Source organism: Myotis myotis, unplaced genomic scaffold (assembly GCF_014108235.1).
Source record: "Myotis myotis isolate mMyoMyo1 unplaced genomic scaffold, mMyoMyo1.p scaffold_m19_p_2, whole genome shotgun sequence".
Lineage (NCBI taxonomy): Eukaryota > Metazoa > Chordata > Mammalia > Chiroptera > Vespertilionidae > Myotis > Myotis myotis.
Window position 1 is genome coordinate 5,534,521 of NW_023416324.1, and position 24,161 is coordinate 5,558,681.

The 24,161-nt window shown below is 59.0% G+C and overlaps 1 protein-coding gene across 1 annotated transcript; it reads left to right on the forward strand.

Annotated features, from left to right (window-relative positions):
• The first annotated feature begins 4,703 nt into the window (after positions 1–4,703).
• On the forward strand, positions 4,704–23,618 carry CUNH1orf167 (chromosome unknown C1orf167 homolog). The gene is made up of 20 exons (XM_036353096.1): positions 4,704–4,816; positions 5,922–6,921; positions 7,700–7,874; positions 8,526–8,662; positions 10,528–10,583; positions 11,017–11,203; positions 12,642–12,817; positions 13,318–13,489; positions 15,061–15,214; positions 15,323–15,477; positions 16,212–16,420; positions 17,957–18,101; positions 19,065–19,478; positions 20,089–20,362; positions 21,836–21,941; positions 22,308–22,425; positions 22,528–22,555; positions 22,637–22,772; positions 23,042–23,100; positions 23,541–23,618. The coding sequence occupies exons 1-20, from the start codon at positions 4,747–4,749 to the stop codon at positions 23,616–23,618; spliced, it is 3,849 nt and encodes a 1,282-aa protein (XP_036208989.1). The 5' UTR covers positions 4,704–4,746.
• Positions 23,619–24,161: the final 543 nt, after the last annotated feature.

Genomic DNA, 24,161 nt, shown 5'->3' on the forward strand with positions numbered 1-24,161 from the left:
GAAAGTAAAAGGATGCAAACATTAAACCAGGCAAGTAACCCCAATAGAGCTGGTGTAGCTGAATTAGTATCAGAACAATTTGACTTTAAGGCAAAAGTTTTACTGGAGACATAGGAAGAACAAGACCTGAATACCAAAAGGCTCAAGCCAGTGTTTACGAGGAGTTATTAGATGCATAGACTTATGAAGGAAGTAAACACACACACACCCCTTCAAGATCTGCTTTAGAGTCTGAAAGGCTGGCTGGCGTTTGTTAAACATCTGACTCTGGTCAAGCCAAAGGGTAGCAGAGTGGGTGTCAACACTCCCCTTTTACAGATAAGGGTCCTGAGGTTCAGAAAAGTGAGGGACTTACCTGCGGTCACACAGCCTCAGAACCCATCTTGACCGGGTCTTCGGGCTCCTGGCCCAGTGCTCCTTCCTCGTCCAGCGCGTGTTTAGAAAGGAGAAACAGCACCACCTAGAGCAGTGGTTCTCAACCTTCCTAATGCCGCGACCCTTTAATACAGTTCCTCATGTTGTGGTGACCCCAAACAAAGTTATTTTCGTTGCTCCTTCATCACTGTAATGTTGCTACTGTTATGAATCATAATGTAAATATCTGATATGCAGGATGTATTTTCATTGTTACAAATTAAACATAAAGCATAGTTTGTAATCACAAAACAATATGTAATTATATGTGTTTTACGATGGTCTTAGGCGACTCCTGTGAAAGGGTCGTTGGACCCCCAAAGGGGTCGCAACCCACAAGTTGAGAACCGCTGCTCTAGACGGAGGAAGGAAAGGACAGGGCAGGGTGGCGTGGGGAACCGCAGGGACAAGGGCTTGACCGTGGAGGGCCTGGCGGGCGGTGTGGATAGGGCAGGTTCCAGCCAGTTTCGGAGGGACCCGAGGGCCAGCAGGCTTGCAGGTCTTGCGCGCAAGAAGTTTGCACGAGGTCACGTGCTTTGTGGCTCGATGCTCAGCGAGGGTGCAGGGGGCAGAACCCTCGGGGCGGAGGACCCCTGGCCACGCCCTCGGGCCCACGCATGCGCAGACAACGGCGGCCACGCTCAGCACTTGGGACAACCGACCCCCCGAGCACCCTCCAGGCGGCACGAGGCAGCCGCGGGGCGTGCACGCTCTCTGCTCTCTGACGTTGCCCCGCCCCTACAGAGTTGGATCGTTAGCCGTACTGGGCCGGCCGAGGTCCCCTCTAGGTTCAAACCCAACTGGGTGAGAGAGGGCCCGAGGAAGACAGATATGTATATGTCATAATCATATAATTGTAAATTATATGCACTGGAGGGCAAGTTCAGGACAGGAAAACTGACCGAGGTTCTTTTGGTGGGAAGAGGAGGGGTGGGGGGCGGGGAGCGATAGAAAGGGCTATGTGGACTGAGCTGTCTACCTGCTGTCCTTAGCTGGACAGGTAAGGGCGTTAGGAGCAGATAGGGAGCCCAGGCGTGGGGTGAGTTGGGGGGGAGAGGGGTAAAAAGGGATATGTGGACTGAGCTGTCTCAAGTATCCTTTGGAAAGAGGTGGGGAGCGGGGTTGTCCTGCTGAGGAAGCCCGGCCCAGGTGGCCCCCCTGCAGCCACTGGCCTTGGCGGGACAGGTAGCCCCTTTAAGCTCCAGCTTCCTCTTCTGAAAAGAGAAGGACCTAAGTCCTTGGGCTGCGGTGCAGAGTAAGTGATGTGAGCCCCTACTGTGTGCCAGGGACTATTCCACATGCTGTGGATACAGCATGGAAAAAAGAGACAGTGGCTCATAGTCCACTGGAGGGAGAAAAGCAAACGCTGATTTCTTCAATCTGTTGGGTGGTGCTAAATCATGGGGTAGAGAGAGGAGGGAACGAGGAGCTGCTGTGGTTGGAGGGACAGTGGTCAGGGAAGAGGAGCTCACTGTGATATTTGAGGCAGAACGTGAAGGAGAGAGAGGGAAAGAGAGTTCCAGGCTGAGGGAACAGCAAGTGCAAAGGCCCTGAGGTTAGAACAGGCAGGGCATTTTGGAGGGACAACCAGGAGGCTGGGGTGTTTGGAGCAGGGAGAGCCAGGGAAGAGGAGTAGGGATGAGGCTGGTAAGGTAACTGAGGGCCAGGTATGTGGGGCAGGGGGTTTGGATGTACAATATAGTGATTTGACATTTTTATACCAGCCAGTGGTGATCACGCCATTAATTCTGTTAGCCATCTGTCACCATATAAACTTGCCACAATATTATTGACTATATTCCCCTTTCACCCGTTTCCCAAACCCCTCCCTTCTTATGCAAATGTCCTTAAAAGCCAGAAAGCAAATGTTTTAGGCTTTGTGGGCCACGGGGCATCCTTTGAAGTTACTCTGCCATGCAGTGAGAAAGTGGCCAGAGACAAGCCGTCAGCCAATAGGCTGGCTGTGTGCCAACAGTGTTTCCATGGCAAAGAGGCTCCGCATGTAGGGCCTTGAAGCCTTCAGTGAGGACGGAGTGGGCTGGGGAGCCCTTGGGGCTGTTTGAGTTGAGTCAGGACATGCTCTGATCTAAGTTCTCAGGATCGCTCTGGCCTCAGTGGGGAGTAGTCCGCAAGTGTGGGGCGAGGGCAGAGTGGGAGACCAGTCAGGACGCAAGAGGCAATGGCCCTGGACCTGGGCAGGTGGGGCTGGACGTGGTGAGCAGGGGCTGGGTTCCGGGTGTCTTTGGAAGGTAGAGCAGATGCGATTAGCTAATGGATTGCAGGTGATGGGACGGGGAAGGAGCGGTCAGGGTGGCTCCGGGATCTCCTCTGAGTCAGCAGGGGGCTAAGCTGCCCTTCTGGGAGAAGGGGGGATGGGAGTCTGCCTTAGAACTGTCTGGAGCTGAGGTCACTTGGGGTGCATGCGTCAGGGGAGGAAGGAGGCTGTGACACCTCCAATCCTAAGAGCTCAGAGAAGGGGAACCAGCAGGAGGGACAGAAGCCGAGAGGTGGCGTCCTGGAGGGCTCTAAGGAGGACAGTGACGACTGTCCTGCTGAGAGCTGGCCAGGGACCTGCATCTCGGAGGTCACCCGGAAGAAAGCAGCTTCGGGGTGGGGGTGGCTGATCGCAGGGAGGTCAGAGGCGGGTGAGAGGGATTAGGATTTGGGTGTGATGAGGAGAGGGAAGTGGTCTGGGGCCTGGAGGCTGGAGAGGGAGGGTTTTTGGTGTTTTTGTTTGTGGTTTAAGTGCTGATGGGAGTGAGTCAGTGAAGAAGGGGGAAGTGTAAATGATGGGGGAGGGGACCTGTGTCCTGTCCCCCAGGCTCGGTGCCCTGGTGTGTGGCTGAGTCAGCTGTGAGGGTTGGGCAGTGTGGTTCCTTTTCCTGGTTCAGAGAATGGCATCTTTGAGGCTGGTGATGGCCCTGGGAGCTGCCCTTGGGCCGGGGAGACAGAATGGTACCCAGAGCTTGGGGGAGGGTCTGGCTGGGGTTGGGACCACAGGATGGTGGAGGGGCAGGAGAGGCAGTGGACATGGAGCTGGTGGAGGAGCTGGTGGCATGTCTCTTCTGATGGCCGTGTTTGGTGGGGGCAATAGGTCCGCTGAAGGGGGTGTGGGGAGAAGAGGGGGCAGAGGTCTGAGGACGGGGGTGGGGGTTGGGGGGGAGTTTTAGTTAGTGTCTAAGAGGGTGGGGAGGAGGGGAGGAGGGTGTAATTTTGGAAGGAGGCCACGGCGCAGCCTCGCGGGTGTTTTCAGCCACTCTCTCCAGCCCTGTGACTTCACTGAGTGAATGTGGCCGGAGAGGAGCTGAGGGCGTGCAGAAGGGATGACTGTAAGCCTGGCTGGTTAAAGCGCAGGAGGGGAGAGAGACATCAGTGAGCAAAAAGAGACCAAGGGTGATGGGGTGGCGGCGGGGAGGGCGTCCCTGGAGGGAAAGACTGTTGGGATCAGGGCACTCCAGGAATGGGCTGGAAAGATGGGGGGCTCTGGAACGAAAATTACAGAGGAGTGCAGGTATTTAGGATGACAAAACCTGGGGTGATCATGGAGCTGGTGGCTGAGGTGGGGTGAAGGGCAAGATGGTGGGAGGGGAGAAGGTCAAGGACCCCACAGGCCAGGAGTCGGGGGGGTAGTCCATGGGGATGGTGAGCTCACTGAGAACTTAGACAGGTATGTGAAGAAAGTGTCAGTGAGCCCGGCCGGCGTGGCTCAGTGGTTGAGCATCATCCTATGAACCAGGAGGTCACAGTTTGATTCCTGGTCAGGACACATGCCCGGGTTGCGGGCTCGATCCCCAGTAGGGGGAATGGAGGAGGCAGCCGATCGATGATTCTCTCTCCCTCTCCCCTCTTCTCTGAAATCAATAAAAATACATTAAAAAACACAAAAAAGGAAAGAAAGTCTCAGTGAGCTGGCAGCTGAAATCTTCGTGGACTGAGGGGTGACTTCCTGCATGGAGCACCTGGGGCTCGGAACCAGGGTGTTAGGGAGGAGGGAGGGAGGACATGGGGGAGTGGGGACAGGAAACAAAGAGAGCCTCGCCCCCTCTTGGGGCTGGGCAGGGACTCTGGAGGACAAGAGAAAATGAGATGGAAAGGGGGTGGCCTGGAGGCAGGATGAGGAGACCCCATAGGGGCCTGACCCGGACAGCTGGGGCTGGGCCAGAGGGCAGCCAGGGGTGCCAGTGAAGGGTGGGCTGTGGGCCAGGGCTGGGGTGTGGCCTGGTGGGAGCCAGGGCACCCCGTCCTCCTCCCACAGATCTCGTCTGGTCAGCTAGGCTGCTGGCTGTGGTGTGGAGCAGCGACACTGCTGCCACCTGGCTTGGCCCTGAGCCCATGGAGCTGAGACCCGACGCCAGCCAGAAGGAGAATGTGTCCCCCCGGCCTGCGACCCCCCTGAGGCCAGGCAAGAGGCTTGGTGGGTCTGGGTTGGGAGGTGGCAGGAACGGGGTCCCCTCTAGGTCGTGGCCCAGAGCTCCTTTCCCAGACAGGCCAGCCCAGAGCCTCCACAATTCCAGAGATTAGCTGCATCGGGCCAGCTGGGCCAGGACACAGGCTTCCCAGCCTGGAGCCCAAGGGAGGGTCGGGAAGTCAGGGGGAGGGTGGACCAGGAGCAGGCCTGGCTGGGCCCTGGCTGAGAAGGGGCTCCCCCAGGTAGGTGGGTGGTAGGTGGGTGCCAGGGGTGGTGGGCTGGGGAACCTGAGTTCAGGTGCCTGGGGCTTTCTGAAGGCCAGAGCAGCTGCAGCCAAGGGTAGAAGCAGCCCAAGGACAAAGTCAGATTCTGGTTCACGTGCCAGGGTCTCTGTTCCAGCTGTGTGGCTGTGAGCAAGTTGCTTAACCTCTCTGAGGTTCCTGTCTACAAACTTTGATGGCCCACAATCTACTTGCCTGCCTTCCCAGGCATCGCCCCAGCTCCGTGGGATGGCTGTGAGGGCTGGGGGCAATGGGAAGGAGGGCTCTAAGCCCCACCCCAGGACCCCCAGAGCAGCTTTCAGCCGTTTGATATGCTGGGTCTTACTGTCATCCTCAGCTGCTGTCTATCTCCCCCCCCCCCTCCCCCGCCAACCCCCGGTCCCCCCCACCCCCGCATCACTTCTTTGCTCAAGCTGGAAATCAGGGATTGGTCCTTCACGCCCCCCTTTGCTTCGCCCCTCTAAGCCTCCACAGCGGATCTGAATCTGTCTTCTCTCCACCTTCCCTGCCACCCCAGACCTGGTTGTCTCCCCCTCAACAGCCTCCTGTCCCCCAGACTCCCTCTGCCCTCCTCGCCTCTGACCCTACCCCGTCCCTGATCCAAGCAGCCAGGCACAGTCAGATCATGTCACTGTTCTTGCTCAGGACCCCCAGACACTGCCCATTGTCTGCAGAGCTGACACAGACCCCTGCCGTCCAGGCTCTCTCCGGCCTGGGACCCTGTCCCTCCGGCTCTGAGGCCTGACCGGCCCCACCTGTCCCACCTGAACTGAACACGAGATCCCCACTCAGGGCATGACTGTCTCTACTCCCTTTAGAGCAACGGAGACTCCCAAAGAGCCTGGGTGTCGTCCTGGGTAGTGGACAGGGCCCGTGGGTGCCCAGGGGCCAGGCCGAGAGAGGAGAGCCGGCCACCACTCCCTCGCCAAGGGCAGCCCTTCGCCAGGAGCCCTGCCAAGTCCAGACCAACCTGGCCAGCCCTAGGCCCCGCCTGGGCCTTGCCCTGAAGGACACGACCGGCCGGCTGATCAACTCCAGATTCCAGCAGCAGAGCAACCTACAGCCCCTGGGAGTCCTCCCGCTGCGGGGGGCGCGAGCGTTCACCGTCCAGCAGAGTAACCTGAGCGCACGGGAGGCCGGCCTGGCGGGGTGTGGAAGCCGCAGCAGCCCCCACCCCTGGTCGGAGCCTCAGGAAGGCTTCTGGCCTCACGGGGTGCCCCGGAGAAGCCCCCAACCCCCAGGGCCACAGGCTCAACCATCCCCCACCCTGAAGCCGTCCTGGCTTCTGGCCACAGACACGCCCTGCCCACGCTCCAGGCCCACCCTGCGCTATGCCCCCACTGATGGGCACACAGAGCCAGGCTCCAGATCCTGGGGTGGCCTGGGGGACTGGCCCTCCAGGCTCATGGGGGAACCCCTCACCCTGGACGACCTGGCTGTCCCCGTCAAGAGCCCGGCTCGGGCCCCACCCCAGGCTGCCACCTCCCGGCTGCCGGCCTCCGGGCAGCACCTGGAGCAGGAGGCAGCCCGCCTCAGGTGCTGGGGGGCCCAGGAACCCCCAGGCCCTTCGCCGCAGGAGCCCTGGACCAGCGGTGGCCAGGCCCTCCCTGCTGGCCCCCAGTGCACCGAGCCTGTTCTCATGTTCTGCCGTCAGAGAAAGAAACACCCCCGAGGTCTCAGGGGAGCCGTGAGTCTCCCAGAGACACCGGGGGTCCAGGCGAGCAGCAAGCGCGCGTCGCCACCGCAGACCGCTTTGGGGGTGCTGACTGGGGGCTTCCCTGACCCCGTGCAGGGGGTCCTTCCTGCTTACCCCCTGAGGCGAGGAAAGAGGCCTACATGCAGCAGGGGGCAGACCGGAGGCCCCCTGCTCCCTCAAGAGGTGGGCAGCAGAGAGGCCAGACTGTGCTCCCCCACGTTCTCTGGGCAGCCTGGGGTGCCCTCCCTGGGCAGGAAGGAGGGGAGAAGGTCCCAAGGGAGCAGGTGGGAGGGTGGAGGAAGAGAGGCCACTTCCTTTCTGCAGGCCTTGGCCCAGCCACTAGTGCCCTGCAGGTAGCGGCCAGAGGAGTCTGGGAGCAGGATTTGGGGGGGGGGAGGGCGCTCCAGAGGGCTGCTGCCTCCCCCAGGAATTCTCACTCCAAGCAGCCAGGTTCGTCAGAAAGGGAGGCCGTGGGGCAGGCTGGGCAGGGGTGTCCGTCCTGCTGGCTGCGGGCCTGAGGGCAGTCTTGTCCTTTTGTTTTCCAAGAACAAAGCCGGAAATCTTGTGAACCTGGAGTCCGAGAGGGCCCGGTGAGGCCACAGCTGGGGCTGGGACAGCTCCTCTCCCTTTTGCCTCATAGAGATTGGCCCTGATGGCAGAGCCACATGGGACTTGAGGGGGAGAGACTTCCACGCTGTCCCTGCTGGGGATGACAGGGTCCTCCGGGCCCCCAGGGAAGGGACGGACAGCAGCTCCTGGAACTTGTGGCTGCTGGGCATTCTCCCGCCTCCATGGCTTTCTCACCTGAGATTTCCAAGCCATCAATAGAGGGAAGCCCTTTCTGCTGCGCCCTGGGCTGAGGAGCAGGCCCACCCCCTGACCAGCCCCGTCCATCCCCAGCCGGCAGCTGCTGTCCAGATGTTTCAGGGCGTGGCAGCACCTGGTGTGGAGGCGGCAGGCAGCGGCCCTGGGCCACCGGCGGCTGCTGCGCAGGGGTCTGCGGCTCCGGGAGGCCCACCTGGAGGTGGCGTGCGGTGGACAGAGGAGGGCCCTTCTGGCCCAGAGCTTCCAAAAGGTCAGGGACCTCCAGGTTGGGTGGAGGGGAGGGGATGAAATGCTGGTGTGCTCAGGAGGAGGTTCCTCTGGGGCTCGGGTTCTACCTTCTGAGTGACCCCCAGGAGAGCGCGCCGACACCTGAACCAGCTCTGCCTCAGCTCATATCCGGCCTCCGCTGCTGTCCTTCTTTCACACTTTCTGGCTGTGCGACTGTGGGCAAGTTACCTAACCTCTCTGTGCCTTCGTCTTGTATCTCTAAAATGGGATGATAATTGAACATACTCCCTCAAGGTTGTGGTGAAGTTAAATGAATAAAGGGACTCAGCACTTGCCTAGCACCTAGCTCGCACTCTGCCACGTACTGTAAGAGCTGCTGTTTTCCACGAGGGGTTTGCAGGCCAGGACTGTGCTCTTCCCTCCTTGGGAAGGGGGTGCTCTGGGAGGACCCAGCTCCAAGTTCGGTCTCCCAAGGAGAGCCCTGCCTCTGGGGCGCCCTCTCTCCATTCACTCATGCATTTCCAAGGAGGCAGGGTTGTCTAGTGGTTGAGACCATAGGCTTTGGAGTCTGATAGAAGTATTTGGCCCCTGTCCCTGCGCCTCCCTGGTGCTCCCTCTCAGGGCACATTGGAGGCTGCAGCCAACGTCCCTCTTCCCTTCTCTCCTGATCCAGTGGAGACACCGGGCTCAGCAGCAGAAACAAGGGCAGCCCCACTTCCAGGCTGGCCCAGGACCCCCACCCTCTGGGGGAGGCCAGCCCCCAGGTCCCTCAGGAAGGAAGCCAGGGGTGGACCCCGCCCAGAGAAGCAGGTAGGTGGGGACACCCCGGGTTGGTCAGTGTGGCTGGGCAGAGCTGGCAGCCTCCCTCCTCGTCCCCATCCCTCTCCCCAACAAGAGAAGGAGGATGCAACCAGCAGACGTGGACACAGATTTGTGCAGAAAGAGGTCCATCACAGCATTATTTATCCTTGTAAAAGCGTTGACACAGTCTCAATGCCCAGTGAGTGAGAAAATTCCCATTTAACTACGTGATGACTATTTGGCAACCATTCTGCATGGTATTTATGAAGATTTAAAATTTTTCTCCCCACTCTCTTTTCCTTTATTTTTCTTTTCAATACTTTTAATTTTTATTTCTGATCATGACAGTCATGCATGCTTGATTTGAAAACACATTCAATATAGTTAGAAATTTCATCCCCCTCCCCATGGGTCCCCATTCCCGGAAGTATTTTTATGGACATGTGTGTAGAATTTTTGATGACAAGGAACAATGGTTATGACAATGTTAAATGAACAAGAAAAAGGAATAAATAGTATCTAAGATATTTTTCTGTGCACCTAAAACAGTGCATAAAAAAAGACCAGAAGGAAAAAAACTAAAATGTTGCACAATAATGCGAATGGACTTAACACTACTGAACTGTCCACTTAAAAATGGTTAAGATGGCCCTAATCGCTTTGGCTCAGTGGATAGAGTATCAGCCTGCGGACTGAAAGGTCCCAGGTTTTTTTTTTGTTTGTTTGTTTGTTTTTAAATATATTTTATTGATTTTTACAGAGAGGAAGGGAGAGAGATAGAGAGTTAGAAACCTCGATGAGAGAGAAACATCAATCAGCCGCCCCCTGCACATCTCCCACTGGGGATGTGCCCGCAACCCAGGCACATGCCCTTGACCGGAATCGAACCTAGCACCCTTCAGTCCGCAGGCCGACGCTCTATCCACTGAGCCAAACCGGTTTCGGCCCCAGGTTTGATTCCGGTCAAGGGCATGTACCTTGGTTGCGGGCACATCCCCAGTAGGAGGTGTGCAGGAGGCAGCTGATTGATGTTTCTAACTCTCTACCCCTCTCTCTTCCTCTCTGTAAAAAATCAATAAAATATATATATTTTTAAAAATATGTAAAAAAAAAAAAAATGGTTAAGATGGCCCTAGCCGATTTGGCTCAATGGCTAGGGTCTGAAGGGTCCTGGGACTGAAGGGTCCCGGCTTCAATTCCGGTCAAGGGTACCTACCTTGGTTGCAGGCTCCTCCGCGGCCCCTCAGAGCACGTGTGGGGTGGCAACCAATTGACATGTCTCTCTCACTTCGATGTTTCTCTCTCTTTGTCTCTCCCCCTCCCTTCCACTCTCTAAAAATCAATGGAAAAATATCCTTGGGTGAGGATTAACAACAACAAAAAAATGATTAAGATGGTGACTCCAACCTCCAAAAAAATAAAATGCAAATAGTGCTTATTTCTGCAACAGAGGGATTAAGTTGGCTATTTTTTTCTTCATTTCCTCAATTTTCCACTACTCTGATGTATTGTTTTTGTTCTTATTTTTAATTTTAAAAATGGGTTTAAAATAATTTAAATAATATCCATTGAATACATGTTTGTTGTGAAAAATCCAAATAGTATTGAAGAGAGTGAAGCAAAAGCAGAACCCCCTCCCCAGATCCCTTGTGTGATCAGGGATGAGTGCACTGCCTGGAAGAGAACAGCAGGTGGCTCAGCGTCCCGTGCTCCTGTGGGCGGGCAGGATCCACCCCGGGCTGGGGTGGACAGTTGGATGTGTGCCTTCCCTGGGCCCTGGGCATCAGTTTCTCTCTGGGCAACTTCACTCTCAGCCCAGGGAGCCTGAGGGAGGAGGCAGGAGCCTGGCCAATTCCATCACGTTCTGGGCCGAGACCAGATGGAGGAGACGGGAGGGTCCATATCCTGCAGGCCCTGCAACAGCTGTCTGGTGAGATGTGGGGCCCTGGGAAAGCGGGGCAGACGGAGCTGGGCAGGGCTGAGTCCCCACACAGGGCAGGGGAGGGCAGGGGGTCCTGAGTGGATGAGTGTTCATTGAGCACCTACGATGGCAACTTCCCAGACACCATCTCATTTGAGCCTCACGGTGACCTCGGCAAGGTGTTGCGCCCATTTCACTGATGGGAAGACTGAGGCACAGAGTAATTAAGGGACTAGCTTGCAGACACACAGTGATATTGGTGTGCCACTGACGCTGGCACAGGCCCAGCAGAAGCTTGAGTGTTAGACCTGGAAAGTCGCTTAGACATCATTCGCTCACAGGGAAACAAGCCCAGAGATGAGGAGGTGTCCCAGGTGTCAGTGGCCCTCCTGGCCCTGATCCTCCCCTCTGCTCACTTCCTCTCTCACCCCTCCCTTTACAGTCTTCCTCCTGCAGTGCCAGCAGGAGGAATGGGCCAGGCAGGAGAAGGGGGTCCAGGGAGAGGCCTCCGGGGCCATGCTGAGGACTCAGAGCATGGGGAGGAGCCCCCAGGCCTGGTGCTCTCCTGCCGCAGATACAGCCTGGGTGCCCCCCTGGGGCCCCCAGCATCAGAGAGCCTGGCTCCGCAGGTAGGCAGAAGGGGGAGCGGTGGGAGGGGGACCGCCTTCCCTGAGGCAGACGTTGACTCCTCCTTGTCTTGAGAGACAAAGATGAAAGAGAAATGAAAACAGCTGCAGTTTACGGAGAGTCTGAGACCTGCTAGAAACCACCCAGGAGCTGGGGGTTAGTTACAAGTAAAGCTGAGTGCGTCGTCACCTGTCCCACGTGGAACCCCTGGCCAGGTGGGGGACAGACAGGAAATTAGCGGTCACAAGGGGGGCGGTGCGAACACCCCCTGAGTGTAGTGCTGTGAAGGGAAGAAACACGGATCTATGAGTTTTCTTCCCTGTTGTTAACGTTTAAATTACGGAACATTTTGTCTTACACAAAACTAAAGAAAAGGGGATAACACGCCTGTATATCGCCCAGCTTCGAGGAAGTCACCTCCCGAGAAAGCTCCTTTCGGATGCACTCCGACTACTCCCCCTCTACGTTACCGTGACGCAAACCCCAAGCCTCACACCATCCACCCATAGCTATTTCCGTAGCATCTCTGAAAAATAAGGACTCTTGTACACAACCTGACCACATGCCATGCTCACACCTGGAAAACGAACAGTAATTCCTTAATCCCAGCAAGGATCTGCTCAGCATTCGGATCTCCAGTTGTCTTACAAGCATCCATCTTGTTCCAGTTTGTTTGAATCGGGATCTAAATTAGGTCCACATGCTGGAATTGGTCGAGATTGTCATTCAAGTCTTTGTGAGCTGTGGGCCCCCTGAACTCTTTTTCCTTGCAATTTGCCTGCTGAAGAAACCCGATAGCTGCCCGCTGCCTGCATTTTGCTGAGAGTTTTTCCTGTGAGAACATTTAAACTGAGGGTGCCGACCGCGGCCAGGGTTGAGCGGAGGTGCGAAGGATGAATGGTTGGCTAGCGGAGGGAGAGCCGGTGAGAGCGCCAGGCAGAGGGAACAGCATGTGCAAAGGCCTATGACAGCAAATCACAGAAAACTCCAAGAACAGCAGACAAGTTGCAGCCCTGTTAGTGCGGGGGGAGGGGGGGGGGGGCGCGCGCCGGGGATGGTTTGAGATGAAGTTGGAAAGGTGTGGGGAATCTTGCAGGCTTGGGGAGGGGCTGACATTTTATCATACAAGCAAGGGGCTGCCACTGGAGGATTTCAGCAGGGGAATAAAATGATCTGATTTGAAGATTTGTTTTAAAAAATCACTCGGTTACTGAGTAGGAACTGACTGGAGGGGCCAAGAGTGGATGAGGGCAGCCAGGTAGGAGGCTGTGGAGGCCACCCAGGCACGTGGAGGTGATGGTGTCAAGTCCTTCCTGCAGCCCCATTTTACAGATGAGAGAGCTGAGGCCCCGAGAGGGGAAGTAGTGAGTCTGGTGCTTGACAGAGGCTGTAGCTGTGGCCTTTACAACCAGCACCTGCACTTCCTCTCGGCTCTCCCAGGTGCTTTGGGGCCTGGCGGCGGTCGGTGAAAAGAGGGGCCCAGCTCCGGGAGCACCTGGCTGACCGCCAGATGGGAACCCCGAGGACATGCCTGAAACAGTGGGTGTGGATGAAGCAGCTCCGGGCATCGGATGGGGCGAAGGTGACCCAGCTGTCCCTCTGCCGGCAGAAGGTGGGTGAGCAAGGAGACCGAGGGCTCCTCCTCCCTCCACCCCAGTCTCTTACGGTCCTGCTGCAGGGGGCCGAAGTGAATTGTGGATTGTTGAAATGGGAGGTGAGGGAATTGGGACCTTCCTCAGGGTGCAGCCTGGTGGGCCTGGGAGGGTCCAGGAGGGGTCCCGGGAGTGGGTGCGCCCTAGCGGGACCTTGTTCCCATCATGAGCTCTTCTAAGCCAGAGACTTTATTTATCTTCCACCAGGAAGGGATGTGGCCCCTGCTCCCGGGAAGCACCTGTGGTGAGTGGAGGGCACAGCCTCTGTCCCCACCAAAGCCTGGCCAGGACAGATGGGATCTTTGAGGTGCCTGGAGGGGGGAGGGTTTGGGGTGTGGGAGGGTGAAGTGCCCTATGAGTGGGGAGAGGTCTTAGGGGAGGGCCTGAGGCAGCAGCCATTAATGACTTTGGGCAGAGGGAGGTCACGGGGGACATGGCTGATGTGTCTCTTAACTGCTTCTCAGGGAACATGGACCTGGGCAGCTCAGCCCCTGGAGGCCTGAGGTGGGTGGCCCAGGCCCAGGGGCTGCCCCAGGAGCGAGGCCAGGGCTCCCCGCAGAAAGCCTGCCCAAGACGAGCCCTCCACGGGGTGCTACTGCTCTGGAGGGCGAGGCTCTCCCAGCGCCAGCGGGCTGAGTAGGTGTCCACAGGCTTGTGGCTTGGGCGTGGGCCTGGGGCCGGGTGGGCCCATGAGCGGTGCTCCCCCGAGTGGCTCCAGCAGGGGGCCTGGCACACGTGGTACCCAGCAGGTGTGGGGGCAGGGGAGGTAGCCCAGGGACACCGAGATAGTGCCTGAGCAGAGAGCTGTGGGGACAGACACCGAGTCCTACCCAGGTGGCTGGAACCTGATGGGGAAGTTGGTCTAAAGCTCCTCTCCCTCTCCAGCTTCTAGAATCGCCTCTCCCCCAGCTCCCAGCTCAGTGGGAGCCTCCTGGGGCGGGAACTATATCTGTCTCTTCGCCTCTGTCTCCCCACCGTGCAGGGGCCCAGCCTGCAGCAGGCACAGGATAAATACTGTAAATGAATACGTGAAAGATCTCTCGCACACACCCCCTTCCCCAGTGTGCCTCACTATACTGCTAGGCTAGGGAAACGGAAGCTCAGAGGGCCAAGCAATTGCTTTAAGTCACACTGTGAACCAGGAGCAAGAAGGTGGATTCAGAGCCCAGGCTGATTGATGGTTTTGTGTGAGGGGAGGGGAGGAGCCAGCCTCCCTCCCAGGACATCAGGTGTATGTAAGCCAGCCATTGCAGGGTTAAGAATTCTGCCCTTCCTAGCTGGTTTGGCTGTGGATAGAGCGTCGGCCTGCGGACTGAAGGGTCCCGGGTTCGATTCCGGTCAAGGGCACGTACCTTGGTTGCGGGCACATCCCCAGTGCAGGGGGGTGGGGTGTGCAGGATGCAGCTGATCGATGTTTCTAACTCCCTATCCCTCTCACCTTCCTCTCTGTAAAAAATAAATAAAATATATTTTTTTAAAAAAGAATTCTGCCCTTGAAAGCCATGCACCTGGCATCCATCAGTCCCACACCTATTTGGTCCACTTGGACCCTCAATCTCTTTTAATGCACCCCTGGAACTCCAGGGAATCTCAGTTCACCACAACCCTTCAGCATGTAGCCCTTCTACGCCCAGCCCATCCTGTGCCTCCGCATCAGGATATGGCCGGCCTCTCCCTGTGGCACCCCTTTGCTGCCCGTGGCCCGAGATGAGTGTTCGGGTCCAAGGTCTGCTGCTATTTGGGGCTTGAGGAAATGCCTTCCCCAGGCCTCCGCGTCCCTATCTTCATTACTGAGTGGAAGTAGGAGTACTAGTGCGGTTAGGCCTGTGGCCGCTTGAGGCTGGGGTCCCTGGACCTGGGCCCAGTCCCATCCCTCACCCACCCGGGAGCATGTCACTGTCAGCCAGGTGACCAGCACAGGTGGGGCTCAGCAGAGGCACCTGGGAACTTAGCCCGGGCGGCGCCCAGGCCACTGGACCAGGATCTCCGGGGGTGGGACCCCGGGCGTCCTGTTTCTTAGGGCCCAGTGGTCCAGTGTGGGCTGGTTTGGGAGGCGGGGTGCAGAGCTCTGGCCAGGTGTTTGGCACGTAGCAGCACCTTCCAGCTTGGCTCTTTCCAGGGGCCCGGCTGGGGTAGCCCCTGCTTAGCAGTCACTCCAGCCAGGGGGTGAGGCTGGGGCCGGGGAGCTCATCTGCCCCTTCCTATAGCTCCTTCTCCCAGGGCGTGCAGCGGCGGCTGCTAAGGTGCATCCTGAGGGCGTGGCACTTGAGGGTGTGGGGACCAGGCAACCCGTCAGGCAGTGCCAGGACCACCTCGGCCTCAGAACTGCTGGGCAGCACAGGCCCAAGCCCACTGGAGAAGGTGAGCGGCAGGGGCTGGGCTGAGCCAGGGTGAGTGGGGGGCACGCGGGAGGAGAGGGTGGGGATGGGCAGGGGCCGGGCACCCAGGAGTCCACACCCCCTTCCCCAGGCATCCAGGGCCTCCGCCCTCCTGGAGACGCTTCGGCTGAGCTTTCTGTGGGCAGCTGGGCGGCAGCAGCAGGCGCGGTGCCTCCTGCTCTGGCAGGCGCGGGCTCAGCAGTCCCGGCGTGCAGCAAGGTGGCACCAGCACACCCTTCAGAGGCGGTAGGGACCCTGCCCCAGGATGGTGAGCCAAGGCCTCTTCCCCCTCAGTCCTTGGCCTTCACAGCAGCCCCCCCTTGGGGTCTTCATCCCAGAGGGCACCCCTCGCATGCCCCAGTCTCAGATCCTCTCAACTCCTCCTGCCCTCCTTCCCTGCCTGCCCTGCTGAGAGGTGTATGCGGAGTTGGGACGGGGGGTGGGGCACTCGTCAGGGCTATGATTGCAGAGATTTCACAGCTGTGGCTCATTCATTCATTCATTCATTCACTCATTCATTATAGCCCAGTGCTTCACAGTTTGTCTGCCTGGATTCTAATCCCAGCTTTGCCCCTCACTGGCTGTGTGATCTTGGGCAATTTGCTTAACCTCTCTGTGCCTCCATCTCCCCATTTGTAGGAGGTAATAATAGTTCTCACTTCAATGGGGATCAATGAGGTAGGACACATGCCTCCCCTAGCACAGTGCCTGGCACAGAGCAAGCACTCCATTCCTAGCGAGGTTTAGCACTAGAGGTTGATACAGACCTGGCATTGGAGGTCTGGGGTCCCCTCTTATCCCCATCACCTGTCATTGTGACCCTCGCAGGAGCAGTCCTCCAGCCCCCAGCAACGACTCTCCCCCAAGATGGGAACTGGGAGAAGAGTCACCTCAAGCCCCTCCCTGCGGCTGCGGGAAGAGTGGGCTGGGCTGGCCCCCGGTGGTAGTGACCATCCTCAGGGTGGACACTCCTTTCCCAGCATCCTTCTCGGCTGGAGCCACTGGTCAATGGCCCAAGGGGCCCAGAGGAAGCTGGCTGTCCGCTGGGCCTGGGACCGGAGCTGCAGGGACGCGCTGGGCCTGTGGCGGCGGCGGCTGGCGCAGTGGCAGGAGGCAGAGCAGTGGGCCCAGGAGCGGGGCCGGAGACGGGTGCGAGACGCCCTGCAGCACTGGCACTCCTCCTGGCAGAGTGAGTGGGGGACTGGGACGGGCCCCACGGGTGAAGGAGGGAGGGCCAGGGTCCACCAGGAAGACCGAGGGGTCTGTATCCTCCAGCACAGAGTCCAACAGTGGGACCCCACAGGGCATGCCCAGGACCCGGGGGCGTGGACACTGGTCCCAGGTTCACGTCCCCACTTCCATTCCCTGGCAGTTGTGGACTGCAAGCAAGCTACTTAAGCCGAGTCTCAGCTTACTTACCTGTAAAATGGGGATAACAGCAGTAGCACCGCACGGGGGGTTGTGGGGATACTGTGAGACAGCCCATCAACGGGCTTGGCTCAGAACCCAGCTCCTAGCAGGGCTCTTGTTCATCTTCATCCTCGTCATCCTCACCTGGCTTTCAGGAGGCGCGGCCCCCTCAGAGCCCAGCACAGGAGAGGGGGTCACTCGGGGTGTTTTAGAGGTGTCCCCTACACTGATACCGCGTACCGATGGGCTGGCGGCGGGGACTTGGTTGTTCTGGAAAACTCAGAGATGCCCTAACGCAGTGGTTGGCAAACTCATTAGTCAACAGAGCCAAATATCAACCGTACAACGATTGAAATTTCTTTTGAGAGCCAAATTTTTCAAACTTAAACTATACAGGTAGGTACATTGTTATTAACTTAATTAGGGTACTCCTAAGGCTTAGGAAGAGCCACACTCAAGGGGCCAAAGAGCCGCATGTGGCTCGCGAGCCGCAGTTTGCCGACCACTGCGGCCTAACCGGTTTAGCTCAGTGGATAGAGCGTCAGCCTGCGGACTGAAAGGTCTCAAGTTCGATTCCGGTCAAGGGCACGTACCTTGGTTGCGGGCACATCCCCATAGGAGGTATGCAGGAGGCAGCTGATCGATGTTTCTAACTCTCTATCTCTCTCCCTTTCTTTCTGTAAAAAATCAATAAAATACATTTTTTTTTAAAAAAAGCTCCATGCTGTCCACAGGAGACAGTCGCTTCTCCAGCGCCATTGTCCAGTCGCCCAGGAAGGCGGGCCCAGTGCTGCCAGACCTTGTTTTTTAAAGAAAAGCTGGAAATCTAGATTTTCATGAAATTCTCGGGATTCCTAAACATCATCAAGAAATTTTTTTAAAAAGAAACAACTCCCTGAGTTGGGTTGGCTTGGTCAGCAGTAGCACACCTGTGACCAAAGCCTTTCAACCCAGACAGCGAGGGTGGCCTCCTCTGCTCCCACTTGGGTAGAGGGCAGAGGGCTGGCTAAGCAGGGCCCACAGTCACCCAGAGCCCGGGGGTGAGGCCAGAGTGAGCACCCAGGGCCCAGGGGTGAGGCCAGAATGAGCACCCAGGGCCCAGGGGTGAGGCCAGGGTGAGCACCCAGGGCCCAGGGGTGAGGCCAGGGTGAGCACCCAGGGCCCAGGGGTGAGGCCAGGGTGAGCACCCAGGGCCCAGGGGTGAGGCCAGGGTGAGCACCCGAGGCCCAGGGGTGAGGCCAGGGTGAGCACCCAGGGCCCAGGGGTGAGGCCAGGGTGAGCACCTGGGGCCACTTCAGCCTCTCTCTGGCCACAGGGCAGCAGTGCCTGCATGACCGGTACCAGGGGTGGGCGCAGCTACGCCAGCAGGGCCTGCGCAAGGCTGCGTTCCAGAGCTGGCGGCAGGCGGCAGCTCATCAGAGACATAGGATGGCCAGGCCAGAGCGGCTTGCACTGCAGAGGTGGGTGGGCCTGGCAGCGGGAGGCAGAGGGTCATTCCCACCCCGGGAAGAGCAGGGAGAGAGCCCATGGGGATGGGAGGCTGGGTTGCCCCTGCAGCTCTAGGGGAGTCCGCGCTGGAGGCCTGGGACCTGGGAAACTGGGGGTGGGGTGGGGTGTGAAGGGAGACCCTAGCCTGAGCTGTAGAGCCGTGACCACCAGCCTTCACTACCTGCTTTGTGCGGAGGTGGGGCTGGCAGGCCCCTCATCCCACATCCCCTCGCCCTCCTGGCTGGGTCGGTCCTTTGGTGTCAGAGGCTACGACTAAGATGGAGAGATGAGCTCCTCGGACACCCACCATCATCATTGTCCCCGCACCACGTGTTTGGGGGGTCAGCACAGGGGGACGCTGTACACAGGGGCCAAACAGAGGGGCTGGCATCTTAAATAGAGATGCTCCAGTAAAATATGCATGCACTTAGTTCATTAATGCCATCGGAGAGCAGAGGGCACAGACGATGCCCGCTGTGCAGTTACAGACTCACCATTGTCCAGCGTCCCCACAGCCAGCTAACACCGCTGCAGGGCGGCTGACTCCTGTGCTTTCGCATCTGAAGGCCGTGCCCGTGTTGCAGGCCCCTCAGAGTCCCCTCACTGCCCCCCTGCCCCAGAGCGGGCTTGTGAGGGGAGGCAGGGGCGGCTGTCTCAGGGGATCTGGGACTTGAAGCACAGCTGCTGGGCTCCCGAGTAGCATCTCCCCGCTCCCCCCCCCACCTCCTCGCCCCGAGTGTGTGCGCCCCTAGGCCCCAAATGAAAGCTGGCACCTTCCCCGTTACACGTCGGTCCGTACGTTTTTAGGCACAGGGTGTGTATGAAACCGTGTGTAACCTATAAGACTTTGGGGGGAGGGGAGGAAGGGTACCATTTTGAATAAATGCGATTTCTCACTGACAGCAGCGGGGCCCTCCTCTGCTCCTGTTTTGCAGCCATTTCCAGGCCTGGTGTGGGTCTGCGAGAGACGCAGGGATGCTCCGGGCCCGGTGCCGAGCCGTCCAGGCTGGCCTGAGAAGACGGGCACTGGGAGCCACATTGGCCACGTGGCAGGAAGCCCGCGTGGCCGCAGCCCGGGCGCGGGAGCATCACGTGGCCCGGGCCTCCATTGCTCTCTGGAGAAGCCATGTGCAGGGGAGCCGGGCAGACAGGCAGCTGAGGAGGGCCCGGGCCCAGCAGGCCTTTATGGCGTGGCGAGTGGCCCTGGGCCAGCGCTGTGAGGCCCACCAGCAGGCAGAAGGGAGAGCTCGGGCCAGGACCCAGCTGGCCCTGTGCTGGACTCTGTGGGTGCAGGAGTCCCGCCTACACCGGCTCAGCCGAGCCCGCGCTGCCCGGAAGCTGAGCGCCAGGTGGATGCCCAGGGCCCGAGGGCAGCCCCTCGCTGTGCTTCCAGCTGGGGCTGGAGTTGGTTTGGGGCAGGGGAAAGGGTGTCTGGTGGCTGGTGCCAGGGCTTGGGGGGCTGGGGCTGCCAGGGAGAGGCGATTCTGGTCATGGCAGCTCATCCTGGGCCAAAGCCCAGCTCTGCACTCCCCAGCGTGTGACCCTTACTTGGGCAAGTCTCCCTTTAAAGGTCAAAGAAAGATAACAGAACTGTTCTGCGGGGCAGCGGAGAGATTAGAGATAACGAGTGTAAACATTCAGCTCAGGGCCAGACACTACACAGCAGGTGCTCCGTAACCCGGGTTCTTGGGGGGGGGGGGGGCAGCGTAACTGGCAGGACTGTCCTTCCTCTGAACAGGGTGCTTGTCCCTGTTGTGCGATATTCTGCGGCTCTCTGTGCCCAATTAAGCCTGTTTGCTCCAGGAGAGCGGGGGGGGGGGGGGGGGGGGGGGGGCAGGGCTCGGGGCTTTGCCTGGAGGTCCCCTACCATAGGCACTGGCCAGGGCTGGGAGGGCTCCCTCCGCTGCCATGAAGCCTGGCGCTGATGGCCTTGGGTATGGGCTCCTCCTCTCCCCCCAGGGTCCTAGAGGCCTGGGCCCAATCTGCCGCCCAGGGTCGTGTCCAGCGGGTCGCCATCGCCCAGATCGAGGTGGTTGGGCACAGGCAGCTCCTGCGGGCCCATTGGGCCCAGTGGCGGACAGAGCTGCTCAGCGTGTGTTTGGAACCTCGGATGGAGGCCCAGGAGACGAGCACCGCCCATCCCAGGCCCAGGACCGACCTCACGCACTGGCCCGGGCTGGTGGGCAGAGGGCGCCTCCTGGCGCTTATGGACACTGCAGCCCCATGGAAACAGGTGACGTGGGGTCCAGGTGACGTAGGAGGTTCAGAAATGACCAGAAGGCCAGTGGCTTCAGAATCGGCTTGTTTCAGCCCGTGGTGGCAAGCGTGGCCGGATGCTTCCTCAGGGGCCAGTAGCCTTGGGGACACCACCCTCCCTAGCCCTTAGCCAGCCTCCTGGCTCTGGAAGACAGCCAACCCCGGTCCATCAGCAAACATCTCCTGGGCACCTACAGAGTGCCAGTCCAGCTCAGGCCTGCTGCAAAGACGAATGCTGGGTCACCGTCTCTTAGGCACCCAAGTCATATATGTCGTGGTGCAGGGTAGCATCAAGACAGACATATGGGGACAGTAGCAATTCTTTGTGGTTCTTTTTCTTATTGAAAAATGAAACATGCTCATTACAGAAAAATCAGAAATTGTGAGTTTTCTTTCATGATACTCTCTGCCCAAAGATAGCTGCCAGACCTTCTCCAATCAGAAGCAGTCAGTTCTGAGACCAGCAAGCTTGAGGGCCTGCAGGAGGGAAGAGGCTGCCGGGAAAGTCAGGCAGAGAAGTGACGCCTTGTGGCGTCCAGGGCTGTGTCATTGCGGGACGCACAGCCCAGAGTTACCGGCAAGGCCACAGGGTCCTGAGATGAACTGGCATCACCAGGAATCCTGTGTCAGAGCGCCAGGAAGTAGCTAATAGACTCGAGAGAGTCTGAGAAGAAAGAGCAAGTGGTTGTTTTAATGGAATAGAGAGGAACTGGCGTTGGATACTCGCAGAGTCCACATCTTCTATGTGGGGCTGCGGCCACAGCAGATTCTGGGGGCTCGAGGTATTTTATTCCTAGTTCTGTGCTACAAGACAATTCTATTTTCAGAGTATGTTTATAAACACGTTCACCCATTGCTGTCAGCAAAGGCAGGCAGGGACCCACTTACTGGTGGAGAAACTGAGGCTGGTAGAAGCTAGAAGTCAGTGCTGGGAATGGTAGTGGGGGTGCTGAATTCCAGGCCCCTCCTTTCTCCCACATGCACACACACGCCCAGGCAACCCTCACCTAACATCATGAGCGGGGATGATGCCACTCCTGGTGGCACTGGGCCCCTGAGAGCCTGGGGTCTGTCTGTAGGAACAGTAGCTGGGGGCTCCCGAGAGGGGTGGCCTCAGCCAAGTGACTTCACTTAGTCGACTTTAAGTGGGAGAGTAATACCCGCCTCACAGGCTATACCTGGTGCTGGGAAGTTCTCACCTGTGGTAGCTATTATCGATCCACCCGCTGCTTGCGCCTCCAGCCACATGGGAGGACGGGGGAAGAGGCAGTGATGTATGCTGAAGCCCATACTACGCTTGGATACCTTCTCCGTCTCCTCTGGGAGCCGCAGGGTTCACGGGAGAATGTGCAGTCCCACGTGTGCTCACACAAGTAGGAGGCCCCAATACTGGGTCAGAGCAGGGCCAAGCCCATTGGGTTCACGTTTTCCTCTCTGGCTGTTCTCATAGACCCGCAGCTGCAGGCCACAGGGCACGGGGCCCAGGCCGCCCAGCCCAGCACAACATCGCAGCCCTGGTGGGCAGAGGAAGCTGAGAGAAACGTCCTGGGCTCAGAGTAAGGAGACCTGCCCCTGTGGAAGGACGATGTATGAAGTGCAGGGGTGACTGGCCACCGGCCCTTAAGGGCCCGGAAATGAGCTCCGAGCTCCTGGGCAAATCCATTGTATGTATTTACCTGTATTTCCACCACCCATTTCCTCTTCAGGAATATCTCAGCCATTTTCAGAAAACAGTACATCCGCCCTGCCTGCCCCACCTATTACATCTCTTGGGCCTGGAGGCGTGGGTGGACGTGGGGCACACACTTCACTCAGCCCCTTTTGCCGCTCACCCCTGTTCTGTGCTCAGCCTCTGGGGGTGGACTAAGGGGGAGCTGGCCCTCCTGAATGTTGGCCTTTTCTGACTCGATCCCCCTTTCCAGGCGACAGTGCCACCCAGCTCTGGATGCAGAGGCCTGGACCCAGGGCCCAGGGCCGGCCCCCTCCAGGGCCCGGAGGGGACTGCAGCTCCGAAGGCCAGGTGGACAAGAGGCGGCTGGGGTAAGCAACTGCATGGAGAAGTGGGCGAGGAGGGGGCCCAGCGTGGAGGGGCCTGAGCTGAGGCCAGGGCTGGGCCTCTCTGGCCAGCACTCGCTCCTGCAGGCTCCTGGAGGAGCTGGCCCAGCCCACGGCTCAGCCCTGTCTCCTGGCCGTCAAGGGGTCATGATCTCTTGACCGTCAGTCGGGATGCACACAGGGCCTCTCTCCCCAGGAGGAAATACCTGCGACGCTGGCACCTGGAGGCCCTGCTCCGCCGGCTCCAGGGCTCCCAGCAGGCCAGGCGCCTGGCCGGGACATGGCAATGCTGGGTGGATGCTCAGGGGGCAGAGGAGCTGGCGCGATCGCTGGTGAGTGGGGAGGGGTCCTCTCACCAGCCTCACACCAGTTTCTTATGCTATTCTCAACCCTAACACCTACAATGAAGTCTTTCCAAGTATGGCCTTTGGACCTACTCAGTCTGAAACCTGGGACAGACCCAGGAATCTGCATTGTTCACACACCTCATGGTGTGTGGCACCCTTGTCCTGGTGCCACAGAGGGGCTGGGGGCCGCGGCGAGCACAGGTGCCCGAGGCAGCAGTCGCCCAGTGTGGGGCCTTCGCACCCTGTCCCCACAGCTCAGGCAGTGGCGGCTGAAATGGGTCTGGCGCACATGGAGGCGGCGGGTCGTGCAGCTGTGGGTGGCTCGGCGATTACAGCAACAAGCGGATGGCTGGGTCCTTTCTCAGGTACTGGCAGGGCAGCCCCAGCCCCCAGCAGGCCCTTCAAAAGCCAGCGCCTCTGAGCTGCAAGCCCTCCCCAGGCCCCTTCATTTGCAGGGGAGGGTCAGTGTGGGTAGAGAAAACAGCTTGGATTCGGGAGCCCTGGATATAGCTGGCGGCCCTGTGCCCAGCCCGGTCCTGCCTGGCACTCCCCGTATGTGCTCTGAGCATAGCTTCCCAGGTCACAGGTCCGTTCTATTCTGAGCCTCTGCATTTGGCCGGGGGCCGGGTCGGCTGCCTGCCCACCTAGGGCAGAGGGAGGGACCTCTATTCCCCATGGGACCAAAGGTGCTGGGCACAAACAGCGCAGGCCGGGAGGGAGCTGGAGAACCTCTCCTTCCCCTCCCGGTTCCAGGCCTTTGAGAAGTGGCACCAGAAGCTGGCAGCCAGAGGCCTGAGGAGGAGCCACCAGCAGCTTGAGACCCCAGAGTAAGGTGGGCATCGAGCCCAGGGAGCACCCCCTGCGTGTGGCGTACTCAAGGTGGAGCAGGGGCCCGCAGCAGCCGGGGCTTGTTGCCATGGAAAGAAAATCAGAATGGAGCCCAGCCTTCCCAGCGAGGCACTGTGCCCCCACCCCATTCCAGGGAGTGCAGACTGGCAGGCGCGGGGCGCTCAGCCCACCGAAGAGCCCTGGGAGCTCTGAATGCCAATAAACTGCCCTCCTTGGTCCCAGCTGCTTCTCTGGCTCCCAGCAGCCTGGACGGACGTGGAGGGGATGTGCCCACAGGCTGCTCAGTGGACGCCCCCCACCCCCTTAAGCTCAGGCAGGGACAGGGACAGAAAAGAGCCCACATGCACCTGCCAGTCACCACCCTGGGCAGCGCAGCTTGAGGGCCGATTTCTGGGCAGCAGTGCCAGGCAGGCAGATTCCGGATGCGCAGAGGGCAGAGCAGCTGGCAGGAGGAGGTCCTGCCCGAAAACTAAGCCAGGAAAACAGAAGCCCTGCTCGAGTGACCTCATGTGACCTCGCCTTTGC

Excerpts from the sequence above, each read along its gene's own strand:
- CUNH1orf167 (XM_036353096.1), top strand. The coding sequence starts at position 4,747 with ATGGAGCTGAGACCCGACGCCAGCCAGAAGGAGAATGTGTCCCCCCGG. Across the intron at positions 10,584-11,016 it reads GGCCCTGCAACAGCTGTCTG|TCTTCCTCCTGCAGTGCCAG; the intron begins GTGAGATGTGGG and ends CTCCCTTTACAG. Across the intron at positions 15,215-15,322 it reads GCCCAAGCCCACTGGAGAAG|GCATCCAGGGCCTCCGCCCT; the intron begins GTGAGCGGCAGG and ends CCCCTTCCCCAG.